We start from the raw sequence: 19,854 nt of genomic DNA, 5'->3' as shown, positions 1-19,854 counted from the left end.
CCATAACCCCACTAGTCATTGGGGGGGCAAGACTTCAACCAGTTGCATTAGGACAGAGGGTGGGAATGACGAGATCTCTACAGCAGAGTGTAAGGCAGCGGCGAGGGGGTGGGGGGGGGGTGTGGGGCAAACACCTGATGCTCTCACCAGCTGTGCTGGAGGGGGACTTGGTAGAAACGCTGTGGATGGCGCAGATCTAGTCAATTCAGCCCTGGCCGGTGTGGCTCAGTGGTTAGAGCGTCGGCCTGCGGACTGAAGGGTCCCGGGTTCGATTCCCGGTCAAGGGCACACGCCCGGGGTTGTGGGCTCAATTCCTGGTGGGAGGCATGCGGGAGGCAGCCGATCCATGATGCTCTCTCATCATTGGGGTTTCTGTCTCTCTCTCCCTCTCCCTTCTTCTCTGAGATCAATAAAAGTATATATTTAAGAAAAGAAGAAATCAAGTTTTTAAAAAAGGGCAGCTATAAAAAATATATTTTTAAAAAAATAAATAAAAATACTATTTTAAATACCTTCGGGTGAAGAAAAATCAGAATAAGTTGCCATGTACTAGTATACATATTTTAAAAACCTTTTACAAAGATGCACTATGGGTACTTTCTGTGGCTATAATCAACAGCTACGTTTTGCATGTATAATAACTGATAACAGGGGTTCCCTCTGGGGAGAGGGGAGGGCCCAGGTGAGGGGGGGGGGTGTGCGGAGAAGGCGCCTGGGGACACAGTGTTTTTAAGAAGCGAAGCATCAAGTGCTGGGACATAAAGAAAAAGCGGAGCCCTGGCCGGTGTGGCTCAGTGGATAGAGCGTCGGCCTGCAGACTGAAGGGTCCCGGGTTCGATTCCGGCCAAGGGCACACATGCCTGGGGTGTGGGCTCCATCCCCGGTGTGGGGCGTGCAGGAGGCAGCCGATCCATGATTCTCTCTCATCATGGATGTTTCTCTCTCTCCCTCTCCCTCTCCCTTCCTCTCTGTAATCAATAAAGAAATATATTTTTTAAAAAAAGAAAAAGCAGAGACACCCCCTGTGAAAGGCCCCGTGACGTGACTTCTAACAGCGGCCCCACCCAGGGCCCTGGCTTTCTGAGGCCTCGACAATAGAGCGAACTCTCACTTGGAAATTCTCGAATCAAGTTTCTGCCAGTACATTCCTCCTCTGATCATCAAGCGTTCACAGCCAGGATTTGTTACCTTAGACCAGCGGTTCTCAACCTGTGGGTCGCGACCCCTTTGGGAGGGGGGGAGACCCTTTCACAGGGGTCACCTAAGGCCATCGGAAAACACATCGATAATTACGTATTGTTTTTGTGATGAATCACTATGCTTTCATTATGTTCAATTTGTCACAATGAAATTGGGGGTCACCACAGCATGAGGAACTGTGTTAAAGGGTCCCGGCGTGAGGAAGGTTGAGAACCGCTGTCTTAGAAGACGGGGGGGGGGGAGCCAACACCAACTTGGAAGCCATGAACTTGCGGAAAGAGACACCCACCCTTTGCAACCTCCTAAGTGAACGGAACAGCATCTACGACAGACTCCGTGGCGGCTGAGCGTCCGTTGTCATGACAACCCTAGCGCGCACTGCGGGCCGGGCTGCGTGCTGCTCCTGAAGACCGGTAGAGGGTCTTGCAAACACAACCCATATATACGGGGTGTCCCCCCTCCCCCAAAAAAGATGTATACGCCCTTTGAGTTAATTACTAATTCCAAGCGCGTGTGTGTATATATTCCTTAAAGCAGCCGGGACACCGCGAACTCCCGCTTCGGAGCAAAGAGCGAGCAGGACTATTTACCCAGCCTCCGTTCTGCCGGATCCAGTCCCCCGCCTGCGAGGTGATGAACTCGGCCACGAAGCGCGCGATCTCCTCGGACGTGTCCGCGTCCAGGTCCCGGTCCAGGTCCTGGTCCGGGTCGGGGGCGACGCGCGCGCGGAGCAGCTTCTTGGCGAGGATGCCCTGCAGGGCGAACACGGTCACGAGGCGGCCCCAGTTGACCACGCCGTCCGCGAACTCCTGCCGCACCACGGCCTGGAACACGGCCCGGGCCGCCTCCACGGACGCCACGTCCAGGTCGTCCAGGCTCGGCCGCAGCGTCCGCTCCGCGTCCCTCTGCACCGCCGAGGCCACGGCCCGCAGCAGCCGGGACACCCTGTCCGGGCTGGGCCGGGGCGGCGGCCGCTGCAGCACGTGGCACAGGTAGTCCCGGGCCAGCGCCTGGACGTAGCCGAACTCGCAGTCGCTCATCCTCCTTCGACGGCCACGGCCCGGGCTCCTTCCCGGGGAAGCGACGGCGGCGATCTGGGGCCGGAGCGCAGGGCGCATGGAGAAGAGCAGGGCGCGCGGGGGCCGCTGGGCCGCCCCGAGGTGACATCAGGGCCGTGGAATTTCTGTGGCATCACCGGCTCCTTCCTCCAGGCCCTTCTGCGCCGAGGCGGGGGCGAAAGGGAAAGTTCAGAGCGGCTCCTCCCCGAGACCGAGGGGGGAGGGGGGCACTTCCCCATCCGGCGGGGTGGCTGCTCCAGCTGCCGGGCCCCACGCGAGGGGCGCAGAGACAGCGCGACTGGCCCCGGGGGAACCTGGCAATTCCCCGGGTCGTTCATTCAGAAACCACCCCGCGGCCGGGCAATCCCGCAGCCAAGTGCATGCGCCCCAAATAACTGAGAACCGCCCCAAATAAATGAGAACCGGGACGCAGACATATTTAAACACACAGCAGTACCATGACGCACAGGGGCCACGAGGCAGGGGGGCCAGATTTTTTTTATATATATATATTTATTGATTTCAGAGAGGAAGGGAGAGGAAGAGAGAGATAGAAACATCAATGATGAGAGGGAATCATTGATTGGCTGTCTCCTGCAGGTTGTACCAAGCCCACAACCCAGGCATGCGCCCTTGATCGGAATCGAACCTGGGGACCCTTCAGTCTGCAGGCTGACGCTCTATCCACTGAGCCAAACCGGCAAGACAGGTGGCTAGATTATTATGACCGGCCAGGTTATGGTGACCACCCCATCAGCACTTCATGGCCGCTTCCAAAAATACTGAATACTGAAAACTCCCTAAGCAAATACTCCCAAGGTTTTATTATCATTATTATTTGCATAACGAATTCACTTCATTGTACTGATGGGTGGTCATCATCATCTGGCCACTCAGTGTATGGAATATTCCCAACAATAAAGATTTAAAAAAAACAACAACAAGGTGGGAAGAACCCCTATGTTCATCAACAGAGGAACGGATTAGCAAATTTAGGGGACGTTATTATTATTTTTTAATCCTCACCCAAGGATATTTTGACTTTTTTTTTTCTACAGAGGGAGAGGGAGAGAGAGAGAAACATCGATGGGAGACAGGCACGTCTATTGGTTGCCTCCCGCACGCACCCTGACCAGGGCTGGGAAACAGAACTGCAATGGAGGTATGCGCCCTTGACCGGGAATCGAACCCAGAACCCTTCAGTGGGGGAAATACTCTAACCACTGAGCCCACCGGCCAGGGCCAGAACATTGTTCAGCCATAAACTGAGCCCTACAATGTGGGTGAATTTCAAAAACATTGTGCCAAGCCTGGCCGGTGTGGCTCAGTGGCTGAGTGTCGACCTGTGAACCAGGAGGTCACGGTTCGATTCCCAGTCAGGGCACAGGCCCGGGTTGCGGGCTCCATCCCCAGTGTGGGGCGTGCAGGAGGCAGTCGATCCATGATTCTCTATCATCACGGATGTTTCTCTCTCTCTCTCTCCCTCTCCCTTCCTCTCTGAGATCAATAAAAATATTTTTAAGAAATTGCCGAAACCGGTTTGGCTCAGTGGATAGAGCGTCGGCCTGCGGACTGAAAGGTCCCAGGTTCGATTCCGGTCAAGGGCATGTACCTGGGTTGCGGGCACATCCCCAGTAGGAGATGTGCAGGAGGCAGCTGATCGATGTTTCTCTCTCATCTATGTTTCGAATTCTCTATCTCTCTCCCTTCCTCTCTGTAAAAAATCAATAAAATATATTTTTTAAAAAAAAAAAAAAAGAAAAGAAATTACGCCAAGCGGAAAGTGCCAATATATGAAAAACCCACACTGAGCAGATGCACAGAGACAGGAAGCAGGCAGGTGCGTGGGGCATGCGGAGCGGGGGGTGCGAACTGCTTACGTGGTGCGGGTTTTGTTTTATGACTAAAATGTTTGAGAATCACACAGAAGTGGTGGCCACACAATCTTATGAACATACCAAACACCACTGAACTGTTTATTTCTTTAGTATGTTTTTAAAATATACATATATTTTTATTCATTTTAGAGAGGAAGGGGGGGAGAGAGAGAAACATCAATGAGGAGAGAGAATCACAGATCGGCTGCCTCCTGCACGCCCCACACTGGGGATCAAGCCCGCAACCCGGACACGTGCCCTGACCAGGAATAGAACCCGGGACTGTTCAGTCCGCAGGCAGACGCTCTATCCACTGAGCCACACCGGCCAGGGCGCTTTAATATGTCTTTATTAGTGATGAGTCCACCTCCTGCCCTGACCAGGGAGCAGAAAGCAGTGACCAACGAGGGTCCCTTGGGGTGTGGAGTGGGAGAGACGACCCCGACCCCCGCCGCTCCCAGAGCAGGGTCCGGGGTGCGTGACGGTGGGGAGACACCGCTGAGGTCCACTTCTCCTTTCCCCCAGGCGGAACCGGGGCAGAAACCCGCTGGGCTTCCGGCAGCTTCAGAGGGAACGCTGACCGCATCCTGCTCCTTCCCAGGCCCAGGGCCGGCCCAGGCGCGTTCTCCGCGGGATAGGAGGGCCTCGGAGGGCAAGCCCCCTCCCACCCAGAAGCCGAGGGCGGGGGGCGCCTGGGGAGAGGGTTCCCACGCGAGAAGTCCAGCTTCCAGGGGTCCTCTGAGCGCGTCTGCACGTGGGGTCTCACCCCAGTTCTCCTGCTGTGTTGGGGAGCAGGGCTTCTGCGGGCAGACGGCGAGGGAGCTGGGGGCAGGACTGCCTGCCCACGAATGCGCCTTCGGGGTGCTGCGAATCCTCACCAGCGGGTGTTTTTCCCCTGGTTCTCAGAGAGTGGACGGGAGGGAGACAGAGAGGAACGTCGATGTGAGAGACACATGGATTGGGTGCCTCCCGCACGCGCCCCGACCAGAGCTGGGGATCGAGCCCACAACCCGGGCACGTGCCCTTGACTGGAATCGAACTGGGGACCCTCCAGTCCGCAGGCCAACACTCTATCCACGGAGCCACCCAGCCAGGGTTGGGGTGGGGTTTCTTTAAACTAAGGTCATAGAGGCCAAAGGGAGATAGGGGGAGGAAAGAGTAGAGGAAGGCAGCCAGAGAGGGAGGGGAGGAGGCAAAAACCATGCACAGGCCCGGCCGCCCTGGCTCAGGAGTTGAGCATCGACCTAAGAACCAGGAGGTCAGGGTTCGATTCCTGGTCAAGGGCACATGCCCGGGTTGCAGGCTCGATCCCCAGTGGGGGGCGTACAGGAGGCAGCCAGTTCATGATGCTCTCATCATGGATGTTTTTCTCGCTCTCCCCCTCCCTTCTTTTCTGAAATCAATAAAAAAAAAATTTTTTTAAAAAAAACCTCCATGATGAGAGAGAATCACTCATCGGCTGCCTCCTGCACACCCTCCACTGGGGATGGAGCCCACAACCCAGGCCTGTGCCCTTGACTGGAATCGAACCCGGGACCCTTCAGTCCACAGGCTGACACTCTATCCGCTGAGCCAAACCGGCCAGGGCAATAAAAAATATGTATTTTTTAAAAAATCAATGGAAAAATAGCCTCAGGTGAGGATTAACAACAACAACAAGTTGGAAAAAATGAACAGCACATTTCAGGGGGATGCGCTGGTGGTGCCTCTGCGGAGGCCCCGCCTGGGGAGGGGCTGCCTCGGGTCCCTCCGTCCCCCCAGCCCACAGCTGGCAGCCGTGACGTCGCCGGAACCCTATTGTTACCACGGCCGGTGACGGGAAGTCTTGTACAAACGCTCCACGTCCCCGTCAGCCTGACCCGTGGCTGCGGCTGCATCGGTTTCGTTTTTCTCTCACTCGGCTGAGCGAAAGCAGCATTTTCTCTGGCTTCCCCACGCGCCGTCTCAGGGGAAGTCCGAGAGAAAAGCCTGCGGGCATGGGGCTTCCGATCCCCGAACTCCAACCAGAGGGCAGGGAGGAAGCAGAAGTGGGTGCTGGGGAGGCGGGAAGGGGGGCCCCGGAGGGCAGTGCCCTGGGGGAGCCGAGAGCCCGGGCCTGTCACTCAGCCAGGGAGCTGAGCTCCCTCCTGGAGCACCTGCCTCCTGCTGGGGGCGCCCTGTCCGCGGGGGTCACGCTCCGGACCCCTGTGCTCCCGCTGCGGGGCCTCACACAGCACCAGAAAGCCCACCTGCCCCGAGTTCAGGGCCCCAACACAAAAGGACAGGAGGGCTTCCCGGGGGGCGGGGGGCTCCCCGCCGTCTCTACGGGGCGAGGCAGGACTGGGGTCCAGGCCTGGGTGCGGGGCCGGGAGCTTGGAATGGCTAGACCCGTGGTCGGCAAACCGTGGCTCGAGAGCCACATGCGGCTCTTTGGCCCCTGGAGTGTGGCTCTTCCACAAAATACCACGTGCGGGCGCGCATGTACAGTGGGATTGAAACTTCGTGGCCCATGCGCAGAAGTCGGTATTTTGTGGAAGAGCCACACTGAAGAAGCCAAAGAGCCGCATGTGGCTCGCGAGCCGCGGTTTGCTGACCACTGGGCTAGAAGATACGAGGAAGTCTGAAGGGTGTTTGGTAAGCCAGAGAGCGACTGGGCCGGACCTGCATATTCAGTGACAGCGTTTTTGAGTTTGGGTTTGTTTATGAACTGAGGGACCTATGTATTGATTTGAGAGAGAGAGAGAGGGACAGAGAGAGAGAGAGAGAGAGAGAGAGAAACATCGATGTGGGAGAGGACCACCGATGGGCTGCCTCCCATACCGGCCCCGACCGGGAATCGAACCCACAACCTCAGTCTGTAGGGACGATGCTCTAAGCGGCTGAGCTATCCGGTCAGGGCCACAGGGTTTCTTTAAATCAACTTTCTCACCCTGACCGGTGTGGCTCAGTGGATAGAGCGTCGGCCTGCGGACTCAAGGGTCCCAGGTTCGATTCCGGTCAAGGGCATGGACCTTGGTTGCAGGCACATCCCCAGTGGGGAGTGTGCAGGAGGCAGCTGATCGATGTTTCTCTCTCATCGATGTTTCTAACTCTCTATCCCTCTCCCTCCTCTCTGTAAAAAAATCAATAAAATATATTTAAAAAAATAAATCAACTTTCTCCAGGGTTAGTCTCCAAAGATAAGTCCCACCCACCTCCAGTGGACGCCTGGGGGCGTTCCGATGAACGTAAACGTCTCCATGGGAACGTAAAGGGTCTCCACCCCCAACACGTCCCATCCCCCCTCCTGGCCACAGGGGAGGCCGTCTCCGCCGGAGATGTTCCCGCCCTCGGATTTCATTCATGAAAATGAAACTGGCCCGGACGTGCTGTGTTCTGTCGGTTTCCTTAACTGGGAGAATTCTGAGACTCGTCCATGTTGCTGAGTGTGGCGTGGTCTGTTCCTTCCTCTTTTCTTTTCCTTCTAAATATATTTTTATCAATTTCCGAGAGGGAGGGAGATGGAGAGAGAAATAGAAACATCCATGATGAGAGAGAATCATGGACCGGCTGCCTCCTGCACGCCCCCCACTGGGGATCGGGCCCTCAACCTCTGCATGTGCCCTTGACTAGAATCGAACCCGGGACGCTTCAGTCTGCAGGCCGACGCTCTATCCACTGAACCACACCAGCCAGGGCTATTCCTTTCTTTTTTTTTTTTTTTTGGTGAATCCTCACCCGAGGATATTTTTCCAGTGATTTTTAGGGGAGAGTGAAAGAGAGAGGGAAAGACAGAGAGAAACATCGACGTGAGAGAGACACGTCGATGGGTTGCCTCCTGCACGCGCCCCGACCAGACGTGCCCTTGACGGGAATCTAGCCAGCTGGACCTCTACCCACTGAGCCACACCGGCCGGGGCTGGTCTGTTCCTTCCAATAACAGAGCAACGGTCTCTGGCGAGGACGCCACACCGGTTCAGTGTCTCTCCTGACAGTGGACATCGATGCTGCCGACAGCTGGGGCTACGGTGGCTCCAGCTGCTCCGACCACTTGCATGGAGGCTTTTCAGGGAACAAGGCGTTCATTCCTCGCAGGCGCTGCCCTAGGAGCTGGCCTGCTGGGCCGCACCTAAGTCGAGTCTGTTGACAAGGAGCTGGCTCTCCCGGCCTCTGCCCCTGTCTCCGTGAGGGCACGTTCCCAGGTTATCTTGGGTAAATGGCCAGGAGTGGAATTTCCGGCTCAGCGATACATGACCTGTTTTTGTTTTGTTTTGTTGTGTCTGTTTTGGGAAAGATCAGCTTCACTTCGTCAGAAGCTGCCGGGCCGCATGCCAAAGCCATCTCGCCATTCTGTGCTCCGACCGACGCCCAGGAGGCCCGAGCGCTCCACATCCCGCCCACACGTGGCGTTGTCGGTCCGTTTGACTTAGCCGTCCTGAGGTGGACGTGTGGTGACAGCTCATCGTGGTTGTAATGTGTGTCTTCAAGATTAACAACACATGCCCGGCTGGCGTGGCTCAGGGGTTGAGCGTCAACCAATGAACCAGGAGGTCAGGGTTCGATTCCCGGTCAGGGCACATGCCCGGGTTGGGAGCTCCATCCCCAGTGGGGGGCGTGCAGGGGGCAGCCGATCCGAGATTCTCTCTTATCACGGATGTTTCTCTCTCTCATTCCCTCTCCCGTCCTCTCTGAAAGCAATTTCTATATTTAAAAGAAAAGAAACAGAAGCGCCGTTGAATCAGTGTCTCTGTGACCCGTCTGGCACTTGGCAACGCTGCCACCCCAGGGGTATCTTCTGTGTTCTAGGAACTCGGTTAGAGAAGCGAAAGCTTCCTGATCCGAGCCCCACCCCAGCTTAGAAAACGGGGGGCGTTTCCCAGAATCTTCTACCCCCACGTCCCATCTCTCCAGGGATTTGAACTGTCACGTGTGTAAAGGGAAAAGTCACAGGCAGGGGGACACGCACATCCTTGTTAAGTCAGGGCGTCCTCCTCCCCCGCCCCCCGCCCTCCCGGGGCACAGCCCCTCCCACTGGAGCTGAGTCTCTACACCAGGGGTCCTCAAACTACGGCCCGCGGGCCACATGCAAATACAAATATTGTATTTGTTCCCGTTTTGTTTTTTTACTTCAAAATAAGGTATGTGCAGTGTGCATAGGAATTTGTTCATAGTTTTTTTTTAAACTATAGTCCGGCCCTCCAACGGTCTGAGGGACAGTGAACTGGCCCCCTGTTTAAAAGTTTGAGGACCCCTGCTCTATAGGAACCTGGAGGATTGAAGGTTGAAGGTCGGGGACCCCCCTGTGTCACTGGGGGCTGTGTCTGCGGGGCTCTGGGCGGGTGGAAGGTGAGTGAGGGCCTCAGGGCCCGGCACCAGCCCTCACCTCCCACCTCCCTTCGCGCTCACTGCTCAGGTCCCCCCTCAGCCACAGGGGGCTGGGGGTCACTCCGTTGGATAAAAGGGGGCCACGCGCTGAGCTGACCGGCTCAGGGGAGGCCTTGCGAACTCAGAGGCCTCAGGCGGCCGCCCAGGACGGTCTGACATTGACCTTGAACTAGAAGCAGCTGCAGTGGGGAGTCCCGGCCTCGGCAGGCATCTTCCCTGACCCGTCAGCCCCAACCTCCGCTGAGCCTGTCTGTGGTCTCTGCGTCTGTGACCACATGTCGCTGGAAGGTCACGGTCATTCCCTTTTCCCGGCCTCACAGCCCAGGCACCGCTCTGCGGGGACCACAGACCCCTCCTTGTCCTGAGCTCACTGCTGCCTGTTAACTCCTGCACTTTAAGGAAGGGGCAGGTGTCCATCATCTTACTTGTTAGCCAATCCCAGGGGCTCCCCGCTTCGCTTGCTCCCGCCCCCCTGACCCATCCCCGGTGGGTTTCATGTCACCCACCTCCGTCCCTCCTTCGATTGCAACGTGTGAAAATAGGCAACAAACAGCCCTTCTCCGGAGCATTCTCCCAATCGGCTGAGATCCCGCTTCCTGGCGATTGTGGGCAGTTTGGCTCAAACAAACTCATAAAGATTGTTCACAGGTTTGGGTGTTGTTATGGGAACGCGCCCCTTCCCTGCCTGGGACTCAAACAGACCCCCCCCCCCAGAGGGAGAGCCAGCCCAGCCCCCACCCGCCCTTTCTGTCCGTGTCCTGCCCGCCAAGCCGGTGGCCGGCCCCTGGCTGCCCGGGACACAGGGGATCCTGGGTGGATTTGAGGGGCCCCTTCCTCGGCCATGGCAGCCCTGGAGGCCACCTTCCTACAGACTGGACGGCAGCCAGGCGGCCCCTCCGGGCCCCTCCAGGCGCTGGGCAGGCAGGCAGGCCTATGGGGACCCCGAGGGCACCAGGACGTTTCAGGTTTTACCGCATTTTTCCAACCGTGTGTCTGAGGCAGGGGCAGCTGAGAACTCAGACCTGAAGGACTTGGTTCGAGTCCCGGGTGGAGGTGGGGGAGGAGGCGGCCTCAGGCGTCACCCTTCTGTTGAGTGTTTACCCAGAAGGCTCGGGGCTGGGCTCAGAGGGCAGAGAAAACCAGACCCGCCCTGTCCTCAGGGGTCCCCAGCCCGGAGTCAGGAGCAACGAGATGGACAGACGGAAAAGCTATTGTTAAACAGCACAAGGAGCAGGGGCGGGCGAGGAGGCAGAGACCCCAACACAAGGATTTCAAAAGGGAAAGTGAATACTATGGGGCATCTTGGAGGTGGCAGGAATGATGCCGGCAACTCCCTTCATTTAAAGCCGCCAAAGTCTTTTTTTTTTAATATATTTTTATTGATGTCAGAGAGGAAGAGAGAGGAAGAGAGAGAGAGAGAAACATCCATGATGAGAGAGAATCATGGATCGGCTGCCTCCTGCACGCCCCCCACTGGGGATCCAGCCTGCAACCCAGGCCTGTGCCCTGATGGGGAATCGAACCTGGGACCCTTCAGTCCGCAGGCCGACGCTCTACCCACTGAGCTACACCAGCCAGGGCAAAGCCCCCAAAGTCTTAACTCTGCTCCGCAGGGCTGGGACCTGATGCCCAGAACGAGACGGGTCCATTCCTAGAACCAGCAGAGCCAGGAACAGAACCCAGGACCGGGGGACCCCAAGATACATCCATCAAGCGCCATGTGTAGGTTCGTCCTACATTCGCGTATGGACAGGAATAAACAGACGCAGGCATCTCTCAGCCCCGTTCACCATCAACAACTCAGGTACCAGCTCATTTACTCTGGGTTCTGGAGGCTGGTGCTGCTGGGCCAGCTGAGCGCCCAAGGCCCGCTCAATAGGCCGCCACAGAGCGCCACCTCGTGTTCACAAGTGGAACCGCAGCACAGGCCCAGCCGCCCTTGCAAACCAGGAGGCCCTTTCGCCCAGGCCTTCAGGTCGGGGTGCAAAGCTCTCCAGGCACCACCAGCAAAGGTCTGGCCCAGCCCGAGAACCCCGGGGCCCCCGGAAGTGGCCACAGCGGCTCCTCCCCGGGACACGCCGGCAAGCCTGACCTGCCCCAGCTGTTGCATCGGCAGTAAAATTCTTCCAGTTTGAAGGAATCCCTCGTGTGGGACAGTCCTTTCCTGGGCACTGGGGGTTCAGGAGGGAAGATGTAGCCTCCTTCTTGCCCACCGTCTAATGAAGGAGGCAGCCACGCCCACGCCTCTTGCAAACCCACGTAGCAAGAGCTCGGACGGTGGGGGACACAGGATGCGTTCCCTGATGGCACAAGGGCGTTGCAGTACGAGTAGGAGTTTGTCAGGCTGAGGAAGAAGCGCTGATAGAGGAATGGGAGGGAAGGGAGGGCATGGACAGACTGCTATTTCCATATAAACCAGAACCCAACCACCAGAGGAAGAGAGGCTGGGGGTGGTCAGAGGCCAGATCATAAAAGGTCTAATGCCATGCTAATGGGAGGAGATCTTATCCAGGGGACAACAGAGAGGAGGCGAAGGCTTTGCCCCAGTCACACTTGCACCCGAGGAGGAGCATTCCAGGAACAGGTGATGCCGTGGGAGAGAGGACGACAGTGATGGAGGCCGGTCAGGACCCTCCTCCAAGTTCTCAATGTTTCTGTAACCAGGGGAGCCATGCTCAGCCCTGACTAAGGTCCAGTGGGGAAGAACTGGGGTTTTGGAAAGAAAATACAGAGTTTTTTCCTGTTGATAATGTTAACTGGTCAGTCGTATGTGCTTTTTAAAAAATATTTTTTTTATTGATTTCAGAGAGGAAGGGAGAGGGAGAGAGAGAGACAGACATCAATGATGAGAGAGAATCATGGACCGGCCACCTCCTGCATGCCCCACACTGGGAATCGAGCCTGCAACCTGGGCCTGTGCCCTGACCGGGAATCGAACCCTGACCTCCTGGTTCGTGGGTCGACGCTCAACCATTGAGCCCCGCCGGCTGGGCTATATGTGCTTTTTGATGGACTTCCTTATCAAGTCATCTGCCTACTTTAAAAAGTCGGGTAAACCTGACCAGTGTGGTTCAGTGGATAGAGCGTCGGCCTGCGGACTGAAGGGTCCCAGGTTGGATTCTGGTCAAGGGCATGTACCTTGGTTGCAGGCACATCCTCAGTAGGGGGCGTGCAGGAGGCAGCTGATCGATGTTTCTCTCTCATCCAGGTTTCTATCTCTCTATCCCTCTCCCTTCCTCTCTGTAAAAAAATCAATACAATAAATTTAAATAAAATAACTGACACAAGGACCTGAAAAGAATATAAAGAGAGAATGCTCCCTCCTCTGGGCGTTCAGAATTTGACGGAGGTCATCTGCTCTGAACCTGCGCGCAGTAAAGATGACTCCTAACTAATCGGCTCATGAAGGTGTCTTGTCCAGCTCGCTGATTTGCGATACAATATTTTTTTAAAAAATTATAAAATAAAGGGATTCCATACCTGCAGGAGGAAGTCGGCTCAGGGATGGACCGCCTACACCACCGCCGTCCCATCCAGCGAGGGGCTCCTGTCCTATCCCCCCGGCCCCGGTGAGGTCTGGTCCCCGCTGCAGGGACAGGAATGCCCGCGGATGTGGCCCTGCCCCGACATCACGTCGCGGCGGAAACGACCGCCAAGCCCCGAGAGCTCGCGGCCAAGGCGACTTTTAAGCCCGGGCAACGCTGAGGCCAGCGTGACCAAACCTCGGAGGGATGCACGGTCGCTGCCAAATGACGTAGCTAATGACGTCATGCTGCAAGCAGGCGTGACGTTCAGACGCAGCAGAAGAGACGTATAAATCCGCTTTGGAGGGTGGCAGGCAGCGTGACGTTTCAGCTGGACCTGTGTTGGCTGCGGAAGGGATGTGAACCCCAGGCTGATTCGCAGCCATTTTGACGTCGCAACCCATCGACAGCGCAGCCGTTAGGACCTTCCTTGCGCCGGAAATGACGCTTTTGGAGCGCGACCCGAGTCTTCGACCTTTCGTCGCGCCGGAAATGACGCTTTTGGAACGCGACTCACACACATCGGACCTTCTTCGCGACGGAAGTGATGGTGCCTAAACCGTTCACCTGCCATTCTGACCTCCCCTGCGACGGATATGACGTCTGTCAAAGCGCCACTTTTCGCTGAGCCGGGAATGACGTTTATTTGAGTGCGACCGCACCGTCCCGTTGACCTTCCTGACGATGGAAATGACATTTAACCCCAGTTGACCTAGAATTGGCCGCCAGGTTGTTGCATCTGAAATGACGCCGTTTTACGTATTTATTATGTTTTTAGAGAGAGAAGCATCGATTTGTTGTTGCACACATTGATGCATTTATTCCTTGATTCCTGCAGGTGCCCTGACTGGGGATCAGACCCACCACCTTGGTGTACGGGGCTCGAACTCCCCTGAGAAATGGCTGGGCCGGAAGCGACTTTCAACCCCATTGGCTATCACAGCGTTTTGTTTTTTTCTTTTTAAATTTTTGTTTTATTGCTTAAAATATTACAGAGTATTCTATATGTCTCCTTTTCTTTTCTCCCCTTGACCTTCCCTACCCCCCAGTGTCCTGTGTCCACTGGTTATGTTTATCTGCATGCGTACAAGTCCTTAGGTTGATCTCTTACCCCCCAACCCTCCCAAACCTTCCCGCTGTAGTTTGACTGTCTGTTCGATGCTCCTCTCCCTCTGTATCTATATTTGTTCATCAGTTTATAATGGTCTTAATTATCCATAAATGAGTGAGATCATCACAGTGTTTTTTGAGGTCTCGTCGTGGTGGAAATGACGTTTCAACCCGCCTGACACTGTGGCCACTGTAACCCGTCCGGCTAAAAAGTCGTGTCTGTGATGTGGGTGGCGCTGTACAAAGTCTTATCCGTGTGATGTCATGCCAAGGTGACAGCCTAGGCCAGCCGTGGGCAAACTACGGCCCACGGGCCGGATCCGCCCGTTTGAAATGAATAAAACTAAAAAAAAAAAAAAAAGACTGTACCCTTTTATGTAATGATGTTTACTTTGAATTTATATTAGTTCACACAAACACTCCATCCATGCTTTTGTTCCGGCCTCCGGTCCAGTTTAAGAACCCATTGTGGCCCTCGAGTCAAAAAGTTTGCCCACCCCTGTCCTAGGCCATGAGAGGTTGTGTGGCACCCGACCTGACCTCAAGTCCTTGGTACTAAAAGGGGGCACACGGAGGGAGGTTTCTGACTGATCTTGTTGCTGTCTGTCTGCCTCTGTGGGCCTCAGCCTACTGGTCTGTGAAATGGGCCCACAGCATCCCCTGCTTGTCTGCACTTGGGGTGCCCAGAGGCAGACTCGGTATCCAGAATCACGTTTCTCCTTGCAGCCGGTTATGCTCCGTCTGCACCCTGCTTCCTGCTGGAGTCCCCCTCCCCCGCTCCACGTGCAGACTGCCAGGTTGCATCACGGCCCCCTGGGCCTCTCCTGGCTTCTGCCCTCTGGTTTGGTCTGACACCCTCCGATTGAGAACTCAGCAGGTAAAGCATGGAAATGCTTCACTTTTAAATTTCTTGTAACATAAGACTAAGTGTTGACATTTTATTTAGAACTAGAGGCCCAGTGCACAAAATTCGTGCAAGATGGGGGGGTGTCACTCAGCCCGGCCTGCACCCTCTCCAATCTGGGACCCCTCGGGGGATGTCTGACTGCCGGTTTAGGCCCAATCCCACAATCCGGGACCGCTGGCTCCTAACTGCTCACCTGCCTGCCTGCCTACCTGATCGCCCCTAACCCCTCTGCCTGCCTGCCTGATTGCCCCTAACCAACTCTGCCTGCCGGCCTGATCACCTCTAACTGCTCTCCCCTGCTGGCCTGATCACTCCTAACTGCCTCTGCCTCGGCCCCTGCCACCATGGCTTTGTCTGGCAGGACGTCCGGTCTATCTGCTCTAATTAGCACATTACCCTTTTATTGGTATAGATTCTATTTTTGTAGTTAAAAAAAATATTATTGAAGCTTTTTTTTTTTTAATAGGAGGACCTGGGACTTGATTCTGGAGGCCCTGCTGGGTGGTAGCGTGCGCCATGCACCCCTCCCAAGTCAGACGCCTCAGGTCTCTGCAATGCCTCCTCCCTGCCCGGGTCCAAGGAAGGGGGAAGCCAACACCAAGTCTTTGCTTCTTCGCTGCCCCCATCCCCGCCCCCCAACACCTAGAGGGCATTCCAGGCCTCGCCAGGCTTCAAGCATCACCCACTGACTGTCTGCACACCTCCACCATCACCATGACAGAGGCTGGGCCGAGGATGGCAGGAGATTTAAGCCCTTAGTCATTAGTGGCATGGCATGCTCACAGTTGGGGCGGGTCCCAGCTGCTAGGGGAGATAACACGGGAACACGCCCAGCTGTCCTGGAGATGTTACGGAGGCAGGCTTTGCGGGTGGGTGTGTCAAAGGGGGCAGGACAGAAGCCTGCGCCAGGTGCAAAGGCCCGGACGTCCAGCTGGGTTCCCTCATTCCCCTGGCCCACCCACTCCTGTCACCCCATTTCCTGACCTCCGAGTTCTTGAATTGCTGCGTAACTTGTAGAACCTCCCCTGCCTGTGATTAGATGAGTAAGAAAACGCAGCGTAAACAAACAGCCTTCAAATTAGCTGCAAGGTGAGCTTACGAGGATGTGCACACGCCAGTGAGTGGGAAGCGCGTGATGCTAACCATTCCACTTGCTGCTCTCTCTTCCCTTCCTGTCCGAGCCTCTCTGCCTGCCCCCTGGCCAGGCTCCAAGACTGAGAGACTTAGGCGGGGTGGCCCAGGGGCTTTGAAAGGCTTTGGCAATGGGTCCCATCTGGTCCCTGGCAGGTTGTGGGAGGTGAGAGGTCAAACTCCTTCAGAACATTCCTGGGGGGCGCAGGCGGTCAGGGGCAGATCAGAGGCCACCCCACTGGTCCCCCCGTTGGCGGCCACAGCTCTGTCTTTTCATGGATCGTGAAATCTTGCTTTGAAAATGCAAGGAACCAGGGGTTTAGGTTAGGTCCCCTTAGGTGAGGACGGAGCGGCCTGGGTGGCGCTCCAGTGAGGACACAGTGGCCACCCAGAGGACACCCCGCAGCAGGCTTTTCCAGGCTCTCAGCCGGGGACTCCCCAGCCAGCAGCCCCGCCTGAGCCCACACAGCGAGAGCCAGGAGCCGGGCTGCAAGGGTTCAAACCCTGGCTCTGCCGCTGTGTAGCTGCTCCGTCCTAGTCCCCGCCCGGCACGTCGCATCGTCACACTCGTCTCCCTCTTTTTCCCATTTTTGTCCTCCCCGTCTTTTACTAACTACATTCGATGACTCTCTGCTTACAACCCTTCAAAGATAGGTCATTACTTCTCGGAAGAATTCCAAAACCCTTAAGATGTCTGTGGAAGCGGAGGTACTGTCCCGTCCCTGCTTCTTCTCGGCTCCAGGCTGCAATCCTCTCTCCTGCCCCAGGGCCTTTGCACGCCCTGCTATTCTCGCTCCTTAAAAGCGCTTCTCCTCTGCTCTCCACCTGGCTCTTGCTGTGGGTCTTCGTTTAGAAGTTCATCCTGCCCCCTTCTGCTCACACAGTACTGTCATTTTCCCCCTCAGATACTTTGTCAAGCTTTTTAACCCTTTGCACTCCGAACCATTCTGGACATTGGCTACCAGCTACTCGACGCTACTTTGCGGCGGAAACGTGCATTTACAGACCCTCGTATTATTTAGTATAATTTTGGAACCAAGTAACGTATTATAATGATATTGGACTTATATGAATTGGGTGACATCGAGGAATGTATATTTGCAAAAAAAACCAATATTTTATTGTTTATAATTTTGTACAGTATGATAAGTTTTGTAACACTCCCCAATATGCATTTCAGGCTGATTAGTGCATGTTTGACAGTAATAAGTGGTTTGACGCCTGCCACCAGGTGTTTTCCTGTTAGAACACACAATGCAGTCCTGTTTTCTTTGTCCCACATCGGGAATATGTAGTTTATTGTTTAATCCGACACAAAACCCGCTGACATTTCTTGTATATATCTTAGTAATTTTACGATATTTTGATTTAATTTCTTGTGCCATTTCAAGATAAAACTTCAGGGAAACATGCATGTCTCAAAAAGTTGCATTGAAATAACTCAATTCCCCGTAATCACTAATAAACTGCAATGTCCCCTGAGAGGGGACATCCGAGTGATATGCTAGAATTCCGATGTCCCCTGAGAGGGGACAGCAGAGTGCAAAGGGTTAATTATACTAGAGGCCTGGTGCACGAAATTCGTGCAGGGGTGGGGGGGGCAGTCCCTCAGCCCAGCCTGCACCCTCTCCAATCTGGGACCGCTGGCTCCTAACCGCTCACCTGCCTGCCTGCCTGCCTGATCGCCCCTAACCCCTCTGTCTGCCTGCCTGATCGCCCCTAACTGCTCTCCCCTGCCAGCCTGATCGCCCCTAACCGCCTCTGCCTTGGCCCCCACCACTGTGGCTTTGTCCGGAAGATGTCAAGTCTAATTCTCATATTATGCTTTTATTAGTAAAGATGTTTATTTGTGTGATGATTCGTTTCAGGTTTGTGGCCCTAATTAGACTTTGGAAAGGCAGCAACCGCATCTGATTTGCTCTTCGCTGGGTCCTTGAGGCCTAGAATCATGACACTTAAGTAGCCGACGTGGATGCTCTGAGGATTGCTGAGTTTGAATAATTTCAGCCAGCTCTGGGCCTGACAGGAGCTGTCCTTAATCTTCTGACACCTGGTCTCCTGGGATGAGGGCAGGTGGAGAATGGCCCGGGGTGTGAGCGCCCCCTAGAGGTGGTGGCTGGGGGTGTGGGCTCTGGAGTGGTTGGCCTGCACTTGGAAAGTGTTCCTATCTACCAGGGACGCTGGGAACAGGAGGATCATGGATCGGCTGCCTCCTGCACGCCCCCTACTGGGCATGTGCCCTGTTCGGGTATTGAACCGTGACCTCCTGGTTCATAGGTCGATGCTCAACCACTGAGCCACACTGGCTGGGCGAGGGCTGGGGGTGATCCTTCTCCTATGAGCCTCTGTATCCTGCCAGTGCCCTGCCCACGCTTTGGGGAGCCCAGTGCCCCTACGGGTGGGTGGGTGGACGGATGGTGCCCTAAGGGTGATGGGTGGACGGACGGTGCCCTAAGGGTGATGGATGGACAGATGGTGCCCTACGGGTGATGGGTGGACGGATGGTGCCCTAAGGGTGGTGGGTGGGTGGACGGACGGTGCCCTAAGGGTGATGGGTGGACGGACGGTGCCCTAAGGGTGATGGGTGGACGGACGATTACCAGAGATGACGGGCCCTGGCAGGTGCCGGCAGGGAGCATGTCACAGGTCACACACCTGCCATCACACGCCGGTGAGTGGGCGTTGTCATTCCCGTCACAGCTGTGGCCGTCTCCTGGGGCAGCCTCGGGAACAGAGCCTTTCCTTAACGCAGCGGAGAACACGGTGAGCGCGAGACCCTGGCGAGAAGACACGGGCCTTCACCTGGTGGGACTCGGAGGGGATTCCCCAACAGCGAGCGCCACGCGGGGCCTCGGTGGGCGAGGAGCAGAGCTGAACACCGAGCTCCCTGTCCGCCGGCCTGTGAGCTGCTCATCGCCAAGCCTGCAGCCAGGTCCACGGCCAGGGCCCAGGCTCCCAGGGCTCCCGGGGGCCCCCCACGGCTTCAACGCCTCCTGGACACGCTGGCCAGACCCCCGGCTCGCTGCCCGTACCCAAGCTCTCTGCACATTTAAACTTGGTCGGGCCCGGCCGACAGGGCTCAGTGGCTGAGCATCGACCTATGAACCAGGAGGTCAGGGTTCGATTCCCGGTCAGGGCACAGGCCCAGGTTGTGGGCTCCATCCCCAGTGTGGGGCGTGCAGGAGGCAGCCGGTCCATGATTCCCTCTCATCATTGATGTCTCTCTCTCTCTCTCTCTCCCTTCCTCTCTGACATCAATAAAAATATATTGAAAAACAAAATGTTCTCTTCATGGCCTCAGCCGGGGTCTCCACATGGAAGGATGAAGTGGGCATCCATCCCTCCCGCCCCCAGACCCGCCCCGGTCAGACCCCCGCTGGCCGCCCGCACTCCTCCCTCTGCTTTGCTGCTAACGCTCACCCAGCGCCCGCGGCCTGCAGATTCCCTCCTGTGCACCCTCCCAGCTCCCCCTCTGCCCTGGCGTTCTCGGATTCTGACCGCTTTCCTGTCCCGACTACTGGTTAGTCTCCTAATTGGTCCCTGAATCATTCTGTCTCTGCTCCAATCTGTCCGTCATCTGTCCATCCACCATCCATCCATCCTTCCTTCCTTCCCTTTGTCCATCCATCCATCCATCCATCATCCATCCACCATCCTTCCATCCATCAATTCACCCCCCTACATGTCCATTCCAACCATTCATC

The 19,854-nt window shown here is 56.0% G+C and overlaps 1 protein-coding gene across 2 annotated transcripts; it reads right to left on the bottom strand.

Moving 5' to 3' along the window:
* Positions 1-1,607: 1,607 nt before the first annotated feature.
* On the bottom strand, positions 1,608-13,357 carry BCL2A1 (BCL2 related protein A1). Of its 2 annotated transcripts, none has more exons than XM_014449818.2 (2): positions 12,959-13,357; positions 1,608-2,417 (listed from the first exon to the last, which is right to left on the bottom strand). In XM_014449818.2, the coding sequence occupies exon 2, from the start codon at positions 2,316-2,318 to the stop codon at positions 1,698-1,700; it is 621 nt and encodes a 206-aa protein (XP_014305304.1). In that variant the 5' UTR covers positions 2,319-2,417; positions 12,959-13,357; the 3' UTR covers positions 1,608-1,697. The 2 variants fall into 2 exon arrangements, with proteins under 2 accessions (XP_014305304.1, XP_006107861.1); XM_006107799.3 differs by having other exon boundaries at positions 1,608-2,414.
* Between the last annotated feature and the right edge of the window lie 6,497 nt (positions 13,358-19,854).

The sequence above is a fragment of the Myotis lucifugus genome, unplaced genomic scaffold (assembly GCF_000147115.1).
Source record: "Myotis lucifugus unplaced genomic scaffold, Myoluc2.0 scaffold_1438, whole genome shotgun sequence".
Lineage (NCBI taxonomy): Eukaryota > Metazoa > Chordata > Mammalia > Chiroptera > Vespertilionidae > Myotis > Myotis lucifugus.
This window is presented reverse-complemented; position numbering and strand designations above follow the sequence as displayed.

Coding starts and splice junctions, on each gene's coding strand:
- BCL2A1 (XM_014449818.2), bottom strand. CDS start 2,318: ATGCGCCCTGCGCTCCGGCCCCAGATCGCCGCCGTCGCTTCCCCGGGA.